The sequence below is a fragment of the Pseudopipra pipra genome, chromosome 1 (genome assembly GCF_036250125.1).
Source record: "Pseudopipra pipra isolate bDixPip1 chromosome 1, bDixPip1.hap1, whole genome shotgun sequence".
Taxonomy (NCBI): Eukaryota; Metazoa; Chordata; class Aves; order Passeriformes; family Pipridae; genus Pseudopipra; species Pseudopipra pipra.
In genome coordinates, this window is record NC_087549.1 from 59,388,541 (window position 1) to 59,405,103 (window position 16,563).

The 16,563-nt window shown below is 36.5% G+C and overlaps 1 protein-coding gene across 1 annotated transcript in view; it reads left to right on the forward strand.

Moving 5' to 3' along the window:
• The window catches only part of ZNF407 (zinc finger protein 407), a 335,031-nt gene that overhangs the window by 123,759 nt on the left and 194,709 nt on the right, over positions 1-16,563 (forward strand). The window contains 1 exon segment of the mRNA XM_064658176.1: positions 8,241-8,315. Coding sequence (XP_064514246.1) covers positions 8,241-8,315 — 75 coding nt within the window.

Below are 16,563 nucleotides of genomic sequence, written 5' to 3' on the forward strand. Positions count from 1 at the left end.
ATATATTTGCTTGGCTCTATCAATTCTACTTCTAAGTAGAAAGTCATTGAAACATCCTTACTTTGAGATAACCTTACAGGCTGTTTCTTGCACATTCAACAGGCACGGACTTTGCTCCTTAGAATCACTGGGAAACTCTGTAAAAACTGTCTGCAGAAAGTCTGATTTTTCTAAACTTGTCTCAGGGCACCTAGAGATGGGGTTCACCTGACTCTCCCAAAAGATTAAATCTATTTGAAGAACTCCCTTCAGATATTAGCCTGTTCATCTGGCTGTTGCTTTCCAGATGCAAGATGATGATACATGGAACCAATGCTTACTGCATCAAATTCTGTATCTGAAGTCTTGATCCTGCTAGGGTATGGGCTGGATCACAAGTAGGGAGACAGGCCAATGTTTGAAGAAAGGGGAAGGAATGGAAAAGGGAGGGACCAGAGTTATGGGAATGTTGGATATACAAATCATGAGAAAAGACATAAGCAATGTCTTGGTGGCAAGGTTGGTAAGCACTGTTTTGGATCACAGTGCTTATATCTGTAAACTTCATTTGTGTTTAAAGCATTCCTGCAGCCTCATTTAGCATAGCAAGTATGTTTTCTGGTGATGTCCCGTTTTTGGATGTTGGTGGTAATCTCTCTTAAATGCAAGGCCCTCTCAACACTGAGCCCAAGGTTGCATTTCAGAATTTAGACAAAGAGGTTCTGCATTGTGGTTGATTGTGGCACTAGAGAAAACACATTGTGATTCTGTCTTTTTCTTTCTTTTTTTTTAATACTTTGTGCAGCTGTTAGATTACCAAACACCTGTTAGAGGTGACAGTTACAGATGCTTGATAACCAATGAAAATTAATAGAACATGTGATTCTTTTAGCTTAGAAGTGATTTGGTAAAACGTATTTAGAAATGTAATTACATACTGCTGCTGTCTACCATTATGACTTAACATTCATTAACTTCTCTGAATACTGAAACAAACATTTCTTGTAGCAGTACTAATATTCTCATATATTTGCAAGGTGATTTCCTGAGAGCGAACACCTGACTTTAAAGTTTTTGCCACTGTTTAGCTATTTTAAGTCTGCTCATTAAGCAAACAAAAGTAGAGTGCCGTTTGTTTACTTACAGTTATTGCTTTTTGTTGTATGTCCAGATCAAAAAGTTACCAGTTCCGCTCTTGGGTTTCCACTCACCTTTGTGTTAATAACAGTTATCACTGCCTGGACTTGACTTATTCATGCAGCTGCCATTGAAGTGTACATTTTGTATTTAAAATAAAACCCCACAACACAAAACCCCCAAACCGATAAAGTTCAGAAGGCAACTATAGCTAATTTACAGAAAACCTTATTTATTTATTTATTTATTTATTTATTTATTTATTTATTACAAAATAAGTAACTTCAGGTGAGTCACGCAATAATGAATGTGAGTTCCCTCATGGGGGAGGAAGTAATATGAATATTGCCAGTATATTACTTTTTTGCCGCAGTCCTTGCAATTACAGACTGAATTTCTGTCCTCCATGGTTTACATTGTAACATACCTCTCTTAAAAGTGGGATGGTGAGAGGACTCAACAACTTTGGTTGGCAAGTTCAGCTTAAGTGGAACAGTAAAAAGTGTTTTCTGTTTTATTTAGTTTGCTCTTTCTTTGTACCCAAGTCTCTTCTGCCAGAATATGTAAGAGGAGATAATTGTGCCTATTGCTGCTACTTTACAGCTATGTGGCTAATAATTCTTTCCCATCTTGAGGGGCACATATTGGTGGCAGAGAGCAACAAGAATACATTGAGGGATGTCTCTCTCTTCCAGTTGATAGATGCAGGAATATGCAGGAACAACACAGTGGATTGATTGATAGTGTGCAACTCATCCATAATGATCTGTCTGATATAGCAGTAAATTATTCTTGAGATTGATGCAGGTCATTGAACAATCCTGTTGTCTGTCATTCTGTTCAAAGCAAGGCAGGAACAGTAGCTGCTGTGATACTTAAGTCTGCCTTGGTGCAAGCTGTGTACAGGTGTTCCATTAATACAAGTTGTTGTTTTTGGGTTTTTTTTTTTTTTCCATGGGGCAGCTTGGTTTCATTGCTAGCTTGTTACAGGTAACACTAAAAAAGAGATGCGTTATTTTTAGAAGAAAAAGCTGTAATCAGTTGCACTGATGATTTCATAAAAATCAATTGAAAATGTTGAGATTTGAACTCCAGCAGCAAAACTCTTACACGGAAAAGTTTAAAAGTTAATAAATAATTAAGAAACATACCATGCATGGAAAATTGTAAAAAAACCCCAACAAACAAAAACAACTCTCTAAAAAACCCAAAATCCAACCTTCAAACTTCAGGCAGAAAGGCTAATAAATCTCAGAAATTCCAAACTTATGTTAATCTTTAGGTTCCATGAATTACCATGGTATCTTCCTACAGCACTCTGTTTTTTGTCTTATTAAGGCTGGCAAAGTTGACTTCATTTAACTCTTTTGATTTCTCTTTTCAAGAGAAAAAGGTTGAATTTTCCAGTCTGCCAAGTTGCTCGCTCTTGAATATGAGGATGTATGCGTTTTGCTTTCCAGTTTAATTACCAGTGTTAGTGAGGGGGGAGCATAAAATAGCCATATCCTTCTTTAACACATGGGGTCAGCAGGGAGTACAAGTCCGTGTGTCACAGCACTCTCAGCATCGCATATTCGGTGATTACACACGACTTGTTAACTTTTTAAAATGTTACTGATTTTTTCCTTTTTTTTTTTTTTTTTTTTTGTAACTTAAGAAGAATAACCATAACTGTTATTTGGAAGTAATAAGACCGGCTTCATTTGGCTGGTAAATGAGTGAGGACAAAACCTCATCTTTCCTATGCAGGGTTCTAGGCTTGACATCCTGTCACAGAGGGCATGAAATTTTTCAGATATTTGGATGTTTTCCACACTAGACTTCGCCCTGCCAGATATTTACTTGAACCTGACATCTTGTCACAAAGGGCATGAAGCCTTTCAGACTACTGGATATCTTCCACACCAGACTCTGCCCTGCCAGATACTTTCTTTTAAATTGAGTCCCTTGGACGCAGTCATGCAAGAGAGTTATCAGTGCCCCAGTCTGGACCCTTCAGCATCAACAAACATCCACAAATGATGGACTTGAAGGAATTCTCAGGAATTCGGCCTTTTGGTGCATGTGCAGGAAAGATTACTTGTTACAGAAAACCACTGCTTTATGGAAAGCTTTGGATTTTCCTCTACCCTCTTGTTGCTGAAGTTAACCTACTGAATACAAAATCCTGATGGAGGGATGAGATTTGGATAGCAACTTTTGATATAGTTTGGAGAATTTAAAAACTTGAAGTTTTTTAAGTTTGCATAGGCTATTCATATACTATTTGACTAAGTGCTGATTTGAACATGTGAGGTTCTAGTTTTATGGGTAGTACATGTGCTACTTAAGTGCATGCAAAATTCTGTAATTACATATGTAAGTTTTATTGAACACTCTGAAATACATATAAGTCATGGTATTCCTTGGGAAAATGCACCATTTCTTTCTCTTACTAGTTACAATCCCTGTTGGTATGAGTCCATGTGAACCACACATTCAACTACAAACAATTAGGGTTTGCAGTGTTTTTCAAGGCACAGTAAAGAACAAGAATACTTTGTTAAGGTAGTAAGTGTCCATGTTGTTATTTACTTGCCTGAACATACCCCAGTCCCCCTTCTTGGCATGATCTGTGAAGTTTGCCTTGATTTTCTGGTTTCTTGCCTTAAGTGGAGATACAAGGACAGAAATTCAAGCACAGATCACATAAAACAAAACTGGATGCAGACAGAATAATGTATTATTTCATCATATTCTGTGATGGTGTATAAAAGTTTGAGATCCTTTTTCTTATTATTCCTTGAAGCTATCAGATCTCCTGAGTGATTTATCCAAAATGGTAAACATTTTATCCTTTCTGTGTTCCTGAGACCTATGCTAAAACCAAGCACTAAATGCTAATAATTTTAAAATAATAGCATTCTATTCTGCTTCTCATGGGTTTGTTTGTGGGTTTGAATTTTTTTTTAAAGGCTCTCCAGCAGCTTTTTAAAACATCCTGTGTACTTAGGTCATGCAGTAGCTTACCTGTATTCTCATAATTAAATTCATGTATAAAGAGGTTTTGGACAGTTTAAAGGATACGTAAAGGATATTGAGAATATGAATAAAGGGTAGATATTCATTGTTATTCTCCTGGACTTTTCTGCTCTCATTGAACATTGTTGTCTGAAAGATAAATTCTCCAAGAGCAGTTGCAGAGAGCAATGTATCCACTGAGAAGTGATTTAAAATTGCGCATCAACTGCTGGATACCTTGTTTGTAGAGTTCCACAAAAATAAATTCTCGTGCTGGTCCTCCTCAGCAGTTATGTGCAGTTACAAGATGACTGGTCTGTTGACATGGCTTCAAGTGACTCTCTGTAGAGGTAAGATGTTGCTCCTTCCTTGGAACAAGGCCAAGGCTGAGCACTTGGTAAACACTCAGGAAATAACAGATTTCATGATTTTATGGCCCAGAATGCTTGTTTTGGTTTGTGTGTGTGTTTTTTTTTTTTAACTAGGCTTTTTGCTAACACAGTGATGTACTTATTAAAAAAGAAAGAGCAATTATGTATTCAAAACATAATAAAACTTAGAATCTTTTGCCCTCTCATAGCAAGATATTTCACAGAGCACAGTTCTCTCCCTGCAGAGAAAACGAGAGAAGAGACAATACATGACAGATTATTCATATTCCTTGGATACTGTGATGATAAACATTGTACATGCTGAAGAATTTGTATTACACTAGAATAAAAAGTGGAAGCAAAGATTTTCCAATATATTTCTTTATTCCCAGAATTAGAAGTCCCTTTGTTTCTTTTGTACTTTAAAATGTTCTTTTATAACTGAAGACAAGTCTGTAAAGGCTTCTAAATCAGTTACAGGCATTCCGAGAGTGAGTCCAAGTACTGTTTGAAGATTGCCATGGAATATGAGTGGTCACGTTCCTACAAAGCCATAACTCTTGTAAACCGAAAACAAAATATTGTGCAAACTTATTTTGGGAAAGGTGCTCATGTATTTATGATTTAAAACTATTTTTATTTACAGTTTGTGTGCAAAAAAATTGCCCATAGGGAATGCAGATGCTATTCTAAAGCTCTGTGTAATTTTTCAACTCGTCTTTAATTTATCCTGAAGTTTGAACATAAAGTGTATAAGACTGAGGATTGTTGCTGGTTTGGAGCCAGAGGAGATGAAAATCACTAAAAAAGTTAACCCAACATAATGCTACTGCAAGCAAACAAAATCCTACCTACTCATCTTTTTCCACTTTAAGAGAAGGCTTCTAGGAGCAAGCTTGCTAAAACATGGAGGGAATTCCCAGTGACCATGACTTGGATGTATAGGCTAGACATTTCTGCTTTTTGAGACCTGGCCCTCAGGAGAGCAGCTGGGCTTCTTGTCTTCATGTGAGTTGAGGGTGAATTTGTTCAAACAGATCAGAGTTTGTAAAACTCGTCCCAGGCCTCTAGTCTGGCCTGGTTTGCATGTACTGGAAACACTAGAGTATGGCAATTACAGGCTTTTCCTACTCCCTTTTAATGCATTTCTGAAATATGTTAGTTTTTAGCATTTGAATATTTCTATTTTCACTGGAATTAAAAACAAGAAATGACAAATTCAGTGAAGCCTGAATAGGTGCTTACTGTAGCTAATGGAAAGATTCCTTTGATTTGAAGATATAGTAGTGCAACATATCTTGAAAGCATTCACTCCTTGAGTCCTTACATGTGCCAGTCAAACTTCCCTTGAGATTAATTTCAAAGGCCAAGGCTAAGTCATGTCTATCAATTCAATTCTAGCAGTAGTGTAGGAATAACTGATTTACCTCAGCAGAGTTAAATATCATAGATAAACCCATTATTTTTTGACTAGTAAAACAGTAATTGCTTGGGAACCCAGAGTTACTGAATGTACTGAAAACATTTTTGTGTTTGTTTTGTAAAGCCAGCAAACACTTCTACCACCGCTCTGAAAATCACCTACAGGATTTAGTAAACAAAACCAAATAGTTCCCACTTGTCTCTTTTTGGTTTTTTGTTTGTTTGTTTGTTTGTTGTTGTTGTTGCTCATTTTGTTGTTGTTGTTGTTGGGGTTTATTAAGTTGTCCGAAAACTCAGCATCCAGCCAAGGTTGTTTAGGCTTTGCCTCTTGTTTCAGTAAGGGCTGTCTCTGTTGGTAATACTTTTTTCATCTTGTTCTCAGTTTCTTATGAAAATGACAAGTTTGCTTTTATTTTTAAGGCCTGATTCTGTAAGGTGGGGAGCTGCTGCTGAGCTATGCTGAGCGCTCCAGACTTGCACAGAGGCATTCTGCCTCCTCAAGTCTGAAGTCTTCAAGCCTTAGATGTTACTAGGTGCTGAGACACTTACTGAGTCAGGGTTCATTTTATCTGTGCTATGTAACAGCAGCAAAGTGGATACTAGAACCTAGATACAACAGAGAGGGAGCAGCTAATGCAAGATTAATTGCTCCATGTTATTAACAAAGCCTTTGTGTTTGATTTTACAGAAAGGTATGTCTGTCTGTACCCCCTGCAGTTGTGCAGTATATGAAATGTTCAGCCTTTGTTTGGAAGCTTCAAGTACACAGGCTCAGAAAACAAAACCCACTTCCCTAAAAATACTGTGTAGCTCGTTGGGATCTTTGTATTCCATGTAAATAGCAAAGCATCCCTTTACAACTCTGATTGTACATGTTGCCTTTTCACAGTAATATTGTTGAGTTTATTTTTCTTTTAGAGAAGGAATGTGGAAGTTTGTAACAGGAAACAGAAGTACTACTTAGTGAAGATATGTTTGGTACCTTTCACAGCTATGTGGAAAAGCAATGGCAGTATGTTTTGTATGCCTTATGCTGTTATTAGAACACAATTTTTATATTGTTACAATTATTTTCCCTATGTACAGTAATTCTGATGACACTTACATAGTAATGATGGTAACAGTGTAATAGATTATTCACAGTGGTAAAGGTTATGATGCCATACTTATAAATTGTGTAGGGAAAAGTATTTAAGATAGTTTTTTAGTGTCTTTTTGTATGTATTTAAATAAGACAGTATTATATTCCTCCACCTTAAGGGATGCACAAGAGAGATTCTTGTAATAATGTGCAAGTGCCTAAAGTAGATCAGACACAGAGAAGCTACATTAACATAATTGTAAAGGAAAAGTACTGTGTCTTTTGTCGCTCTTATACCCCATAGTGCTAGTGTTTTACAGTCTTTCCATTGTCCATTACTGCAAACATGTCCAGATGAATTCAGCATTTAATGTTAAAAATCTTATAACATGCCAGTTTGATTTGTAGCCCTTCATATCATGGAATGCTAATTAAAATCATATTTTTGCATATGTCATGCCTTTCATGTACATATGCAAATGGAGTCTATTGCCTTTCAGCTATTAGTAATTAACTTTATGAAGGACAGCTGTAATACATAATTAACAAAAATGTTTGCAAGCCCTTTTCACACTGAAAGTTGTAGCAGTAAAATTTTTGCTTATAGAGAGAACCATTTTAGTTTGAAGCTTCAGTCTGATATCTAAATTGTTTGAAGCAGTCACATGACATAATTAAATTGATGTTATGGTCTTATCAGCAGAAGAATGGTGTTTGATAGGCTCCTATCTGTTTCATTATGAATGTTGCTAAAATGAAAGTAAATTATCTATGTTTGGTAGAAATCTAATGCCAGGTAGTAGTATTTTGTTGCTGCCGTTGGTGCTTTGAAGAACGTCTTGCCAGTTTAAACAATATTCCTGCTCATGGTGTGTTCATGAACGTGTGCTTCACCTTTTTTATCCTTTTTTTTTTCTGCAAGGCTGTAAAATAACTAAGGCTATTAATTTGTTTCTATGTATACCTCTTTAAATAATTGATACAATGAAGTTTGACCTGCATAAACAGTGATTAAAGCATCTGATCTTGTTGTATTTTCATGTTACTCGTTAAAAAAAATGGAACTACTTTGTATGAAGCAGGATTTCAGGATGGGCCCATTAGGCTTAAATAAAGGTGTAAATAAAACTGTATTAGTTTATTACATAAGAAAAATACTATTTACGTAAGATATACTATATTATCAGTAAAATGTGTAAGATGTTCTAACTAAAAAAGTAAACTTCCTGGGTTTTCTGTTTGTTTGGCAGGGTGGCATTTGTGATGAAGAAGCATTTAAATACTCATTTACTGGGCAAGCATGGAGTTGGCACACCCAAAGAAAGGTAAACTACTTTAAAATTCTTCTTCATTTTATCCTATAGAGCATGTGGAGTCCTTTTCTGGAATATTTAGCTTGCCCACACTGAAGTCATCTGGATTTTTAACCTCACCTCGAAGGGAAAGCCGACATACTTAAGTGCTCTGATGGCATGGTGCTTATGACATGTCTGTAGAAAGAAATTCTGTGTAAAAGGTGTAGGATTTGCACCTTTTGGGGTATTTTTTTGAGAGGTGATATTATTTTCTCAAAAATTCCATAGTTTTAAATGTCCCTCTGAGTACAAAATCAAATATTTTTTTAATTTTTTATTTTAAATTTTCTTGCTGGCCTTGATGCTCATAGGTTTATAAAATGACTTTCTAAGATTCATGTTATGACTGAGATCAAAGTCACAGAGGATTCGAAAAGAAAAGTTCCACAGTGTTCTTGGGCAGGAAGGGAGATTTGGTGTTTTGACTATTTTTAAAAGGAATTAATTTATTTTTTCAGTCTGCGTACAGTAACTTATTTTCAAACTTTGTTTGCAAGCAGGTTATTTTTTCTGTGATTTAAAATATAACTGTGTTTTACAAACTAAATGGCATTGTGTTTGCAGATAAGCAGATTTTGCTTTAGATTTATTGGGCACATTGTGTCATAACTATTGCTATTTCATTGAATTTTTGGGGCAACTAGAAAATTGATGTGTTTTGGATAGCCAAAAGATCACATATTCTCTTTCAGTCTGGGTAGATGGAGGGGTTCATTGCTGGATACTTAATGCTGTTTCAAGTATTGCTGCCTTGTAACTCATTCTTCTGGTGTAGGCTTTCATAAATAAAGAGTATTTTCTTGTTTTGATATGAAGGAAGAGGAAAATAAATGACAACTAGGAGCTATAGAAGACTGCAAAGCTCCTTCTGGGTCATGTTCATTTCTTGTTAAAGACACTGGAAATGGTAATCAATTAGACTCTTTCCTCACAAGTTCATGACACTTAAATCACTGAGGGACCTAAGAGTAGTTTTAAATTAATGCACCATATACACCTTTGTTTGACTAAGCACTGTTTTAAGTGGTGCTTATATTTTTAATGAGTTTTCCTCTGTGAAGGGCTTAACCAGAATTTTCCTAACATGTGATTATTTAAAGAGTTTTGAGATATTGTATTTAATCTAAAATACAAAATGATGCATTGAACAACAATTACAGTTTCATCAAAGCAGATATCATATTAAAATTTATATTGGTTATCTGTTGTCATAGCACAACAATTACAAAAAATGTTTTGCTCTGGTGGCTTTTTTTTGTAACTGGAAGCATTCAATACTAATATTTTCTTTTACAATGGGGTACTTACTGTACAGTCATCATAAATACAACATAGAGATAACTTGCGTTACCCTAGTGAATATGTGCACAATAAAGGATACATACAATAGATTTCCAAATATAGCATCTTAGCCTGAGAGGCATATTTTTAGTGATCATCATCTTGAAATGAATTCCTAAACAAGCAGAATGCTATGAACTAAATCAGTTGTTGCTGGCTTTTGTTTGTGTGATTGTTCTGAAAAACTTCTGGTTGTTTCCGTTTTCCCCCTTTCTTCCCATATTCCTTCAAGGCTTTCTGGCTGGCCCACCAGCATGGTGTGAGGAGGAGGAGGAGGAGGGGGAGGAGGGGGGGGGAGGTCCCTCCCCTGCCACCCCTTTGCGAGGTGGCAGGTTCGTAGCCCTCGAACTCCTGGCTGCCCAAGGAGCAGAGGAGCCCCATTAAGGCCTGCAACCTCCCTCTCGCACGGACTGTGGCAGCTTTGCCCCCAGGCCAGCATAAAGAAGTGATATTTGAGTGACTTCATACCCTCTTCTTTTGCAATTTCTTTGTCCATCTTTTGAGTATTTCTTATCCACAATACCTTTTTAGGTGGCACTTCAGCTTAATGTAGAGCAGCATCAAACAGCAGTGGCAGAGCTACAACAACAATATAAATTTCTAGTCGCAGTCCCTCGCTGGTGATGGGGGATGTTTAAGCCACGTGATCTAATGCAGTAAATACCAAACCACAGTTGCTTTCCTTTCCTATTATGAGAGAGTTTGATGCCTTTTAATGGCTTTAGGAACCAAAGAAATCCTTCTTCAGCGTGTTAAACAGTCACTTTGGGTATAAAGATATTATAAATTAAGTTACGTAGTTTTCTTACCTATGTAAAACATTAATGCCTTGATTATAATTTTGCAAGCTTGCTATTTTTTAATTTCTCTAGGACAATATAATCAGTTTATTCTTTGTGTTTTGAATTTGATTCTGCCCTCTGATACAGTGCATATTATGGGAAATACTAATAGAAGCTAGCTAAATAGGCTGTGACAATTAAATTAATAATGCATTTTATTTGCAAGTGTTTAGTCTTCATGGTTTGACTGATATATGCAAAGATGGTAATTTATTAAAAGTAAATTCATGTAATTGTACTACAGAATTTGATGGACCAAAAAAAGTTGTCAGCATGACTATCATCAAAAACAGAAAATTGAAAAGAAGTTCAAAAGGGTGCTTGAAAAAAATAGGTATAACCCATACACCCTGAAAAATTGAAGCCCTTCTAACAAACTTCTCAGAATGGAATTTCTGATGGCAAGCATTGAGAGATAGTTCTGAGAGGAAGAGAAAAATTACATTTACAATTTAGTCAGCAGTACTTAACTAGTGCACCTTGCTCTCACTAGCTTTCCATAAGCATTGCTTTTTTGTCGCAAAAGGGAGGGGTTATGGAGGCTGTAGAAATGTTTGCATGTGCAGATATAGAAAACAAGTACAATTCATGGTAAGATTGCTACTAATACATATTTTGTTTCAAGTTTCTGAATTTTTTTTATTAAGACAAAATTGACTTAAGGGAAAAATAGTGTGTAGTTGAAAATCACATAAGTTCTTTTAAAAATAGCCTTCTAGTAAAATATCTGCACATTTCAGACACAAAAACCCTTACTGCCTAGTCCATTGTGATCATTACCATTTAATAGCTAACTCAAAAGTGGAATGTTTTAACAGAAAAAAATTCCTCTAAGGTATATTTTCCTGTTATTGGAACTGTGATACTGATTTATTGTCAACTTGAATGTGTCTCAAAACTGGCATGTTATCTGCTAAGTCCAAGGCCAGTACATATTTGGTACTTCAGTGTCAGTAATCTTCATGGGACCTATAACTATATCTTATTGGCAGGATAAATCTTTGGCTACACCTTTATTGTGTCTAGGAGACATTGTGGTTGAGGACAAGGTGAATGCATCAGTAATGTTAATGGTGCCAAGTTCTAATTTCTGTTACATCGTTATATTACTTTGATGTAAATTGTGGCAAAAAACACAACAAACGGATGTTTCACTATTAAGTATAAGATATATAAATACGCATGAAAATAAGAGCAAGAAAATAAAAATAAATTCACTAAGTCGTTCATCAGTGAGACTGAATTCTGACAGTGTTAAGTACAACTCTGGATTTAGAAATTTTTAATAAGAAAAATACATTTAACTATTCTTAAGGGATTTTTTTAGGGACACCATTAGTTATGTACAGTATGCATTTTATAGTATATGATACTTTCTTAACTAGATCTGTCATGCTATCTGATACATGCTTAAACTGGTTTTTTTTACATAAGAAAAGGCCATAGAAGAGCCTTTGTAATTGTTTAATTACCTCATCTTCTGTATTAATTTTAAGTTATGAGTTACCTCTGAAATAACTTTGCATATGAGTAATCTCGTTGAGTCAAATAGGATCATTCATATATATAAAGTTACTTAAAGAACAAACACTTGCTGAATTGGAATATCTGTTGCAAAACAACTTCTGTAATGGTCATTAAAAATATGTTTGATTTTGTAAGGTTGTTCTGGCATTTTCTTGGGCTTTAAAAAGGGGATCAGTGCCAGTAAGATCATAATTTTCAAATTATCTCGATTGATTGAAAAAGCTGTGTAGTGATTTCATCTTGAGAGCAAGAGCTGTAAGTAAATACCTATTTCTATATAGTAGCAGCCTAAATATATTTGAGATGCTTTTTCAAATAATGTTGGAATATAGCATACTTCTAAAATTTGTGTATTTTTTAAATAACTCCTTTGAAGTAAAAGAGATACTTCCTAGGTACCTATTGTTTAATGTGCTTGCATGAGCTCATCTACTAGCGTATAAATATCATCAAATATACAAGACTGTATGGTATGTTGGCGAAAGGGATTGTTGAGGTCTGAAAAAAAAGTAGCCAGGAAAAATGAATGGGGATTTGCTGTTCTGTATATTATTTAGAAAACTGTCTTGTAATCAACTGCTGTGTCCTAATATCTCCATTTTGAATGTAAAACTAGAAGTAAATCAACTCAACCACGGCAATCCTCTTTTATTTAATCGAACTGCTAATCCTTCTTTTGAAGCATCTTTCTTTCCTTGAGTAGAGAAATTTGTGATAGTAACTATTTGATATGCCTGTTTTGGATTATGCTATCCTGAACCTGCAAAGTAAAAGGATCAAGTTGATAATTACAGGAGATTTTGGGTAAACAAGTGGCAAAAGTCAGAAAGCGATGTGCCATACATACATACATACATACATGTGTGCAATCATTTTGTAATAGCTTGCTCATGTTCTGAAGGAATGGGTTCTGTAAGTGGCTGTCTCACAGAAAGGTTTCCAGTTAGAGGCATTGGCAGTACATACTGATACACTGGAGGAGAGGCTACCTGAAATACCAGAGGGGTAGTGTGCCGAGTCCTGCCTTCAAGCTTTGTCATCACCTACTTCTTGCAAATAAGTTTGGGCTTTTCAACTGAATCCTAACGTTACTAGGTTAACTGGATAGGAATGAAAAATTTTACTTAATTGATTATTTCCTGCTTTTGGCTTAAAAAGGGTCTTGGAGACTTACATACTCATTCTTTGGAAAAGCCCTAGGGAAAGAAATGTAACTTTTTCTTAAAATATTTACTAATTGGAAGTTTAAAATGAGAGGAGTGGTGTGGAAAGGACTTAATGTTTTAGCATTGGTTGGGAGCTAAAGTTTTACCCAAGATGTATGTTAAGCATTCAGTGCTTTGGAACCTTACTTGACCTTTGAAAGCAGTATTTTCCTCTGGTGCTACACTGTTTCAGAGTGTAAGTGTAGGTACAGGCTCCATAGTCACTTGTTGCCAGAGTGCTTTTCTCTGTCTGTGACTGTCCCAAGGAACATAAGGAAGCCAGGGAGGTTACTTTGGGCTTCCTCAGGTATTAGAAGATGTGCTGAAAATTCACAGCTTTTCTCATGACATGTTGTCTGTAGAACACATATGTGTTTACTTTACTACGAAAAAAATAAAGAGTAGGCAGCCATTTATACTGCTGAAGATGGTTTTCACAAAGACAGGTGATTAATTCAGCATCTTTTTAGAAAGAAAAATAACAACTGAAGACCTGCAAAAGAATGAAATTATTTTACTACTCATTATTTGTTCTTCCTATAATCCTGGCAATCTTAGAGTTTGATTCAGAAGGAAGGGCAATCTGAAGTAAGTTTATTTTAGGTGTTAGGTATGTGAGATGTTTTGGAAATTTCTGTAGTCAGCAACAGTATTCCTGTTGGGAAGGCTTAGGTGCCATGGATAGAAGACAGAGGAGGTGCCTACTGGGATTCATGCTGCCCACAGTGAGCATCTCTGGCTAATTTTAAGCATCATAACAAGCTATAAATGATGATCTCACATTCCTAAACAACCAAGTACTGCCTAGAGCATAGGTTATTAGTTTCGTTAGCAAGCATATGCTAACATTGAGAATCTGTGGAAGACAGTATGGGTAGTTGCTGAAAACTGCAGGTTTTTTTCCAACAGTTTGTTTTCAAGGAAAACACAGTTCTTTGTTGCATGTCATCAGCCAAAAAGTGGTAAGCTGCAAACTGATCCCTTCTCTATTGTAGTCAGCTGAAAGTAAGTATATCTTTAGATCACTTTCTACCTGTACAGGACTGGAAGCAAGAGACCTGTTCAGACAGTTACACAAAGTATGTTACACTACTTTGAATATGTACCAGGTTGTGCTTTGTGACATTTGTGGATGTGAAATGTTCCTTGTCTCGGGTGGTATCATGACTCTTAGCTTTGATCCATCTATAAAATACAACACAAATATTTATTGAGTATATTGTAAAGAAAATGGAAACATAATCTCTTGACCATGCTGCAGTGAAATATTTTTCATATATTCTGAGGAATCATGAGGAGTATTTTGTGAACTTTGGAACTGAAAACAGAAATACTGTGGCAAACGCTGTGTATGACTGATGGTAAAACCTTAGCTTCTACTTTTAAACCATGCATGTCACTTCACAATACTTCCATTAAGTTACAGTGCCATCAGGACTATTTTTCTGCAGCCAAAGCAAGTGCATTTGTCCACGTTTGTTTAAGTTTCACCACCTCAAGGTGGAAATAAAATGCTGGAAAAATATGTTCTGAAGTTGAACAGTACCATGAACATGATTCTAAAATCACCCCCACAGTGCTATAATGTTTAAAAAAAAAAGGTGACTGAGACTTAAATAGTAGAAATCTAGAGGTCTCGTTGTATTTTAAAGACAATCTTCTGCGTTGTGAGCCTGTGTGCTGTGGTCTGCACTGGTCTCTGGTGGGTAGAATCATAGGACAGCCCAGGTTAGGAAGGGACTCCAAAGATCGTCTGGTCCAACCATTCATGGCAAGGGGAACTTAGAGGAGGTCATCTAGCACTGTCCAGTCACATCTTGAAAATTTCCAGTGATGAGAGCTCTACCACATCCATGGAGGAGGTTGTTCCAGTGAATGATTATTCTTACTATAAAATTTTTTATGTTGACATGAAACCTTTCCCAATGCAACTTGTACTCGTTGCCCCTTGTCTTCTCTGCGTGGCTCCTTGTGAAGAGAGAGCCTCTGTCCTCTTTGTAGCAGCCCTTTAAGTCCTGGAACAGCATGATGAAATCCCACTGAGCTTTCTCTTCTTCAAGGTGGTAGGTGGGGGACAGAAAACTGGCTGTTCTAGCTTGGGTTTTAGGGACAGGTTGTTTTATGCAGAAACTGTTGCTGCTGTCTCTTGATAGTATATTTTGTAAGGAAAGAGTAACAATAGGATCTTAAAACACCTTTTGATTCTGTAAGTGAAGCTGAATGGCACTGTTCTGTGTTTAGGCTTGTAATAAAAAAACTCACATCATCTTTGTATTACAGTATAAATTTACTTTATAAACAGTGGTAATTATGAGGCTTCATACAAAACTGTCAGTTTCATACAGATTGTTCCACCTCCTCTTGGTGTCACAGAATCATAGAATGGCTTGAGTTGGAAGAGGCCTTAAAAAAAATGCCTCTAGTTCCAAACCTCCTGCCATGGGGAAGGACACCTTCCACTAGTCCCGGTTGCTCAAAGCCCCATCACACCAGGCTTCAAACTCTTCCAGGGATGGGGCATCCACAGCTTATCCAGGCAACCTGTTCCAGTGCCTCACCACCCTCTGAGTAAAGAATTTCCTTTTAACTTCTAGTATAAATCTCTCTTTTAGTTTAAAACCATTCCCTCATGTCCTATCACTATTAGCCTATGTAAAAAGTCACTGTCCATCTCTTTAACTCACTTTAACTACTTGAGGGATGCAATGACATCTCCCCAAAGCCATCTTTTCTCCAGGCTGAACAATCCCAACTCACAAAATCTGCTTTCATAAGAGAGGTGCTTGAGCTCTCTGATCATCTTCATGGCACTTTGTATCATTTCAAGCTGAAATACAAGGTGATATTCTCTGATGCCTGATAAATAGTTGGTCCTTATAAAGAAATATCATGAAATCATAGAATAGTTTAGGTTGGAAAAGACCTTTACTATCATTAAGTCCAACCATTAACCCAGCACTACCAAGTTCACTGCTAAACCATGTCCTGAAGTGCCACATCTAAACGTCTTTTAAATACTTCCAGGAGTGGTGACTCCACCACTTCCTTGGGCAGCCTGTTCCAATGCTTGACAACCCTTCCTGTTAAGAAATTTTTCCTAGTATCTAACCTAAACTTCCCCTGGTGCAACTTGAGGCTATTTCCTCTTGTCCTGTCAGTTGTTACCTGGGAGAAGAAACCACCCTGCAGCTGGTTACAACATCCTTTTAGGTAGTTGTAGAGAGCGACAAGGTCTCACCTCAGCATCCTTTTCTCCAGACTAAACAATCCCAGTTAAAACTTGTGCTCCAGACCCGTTGACAA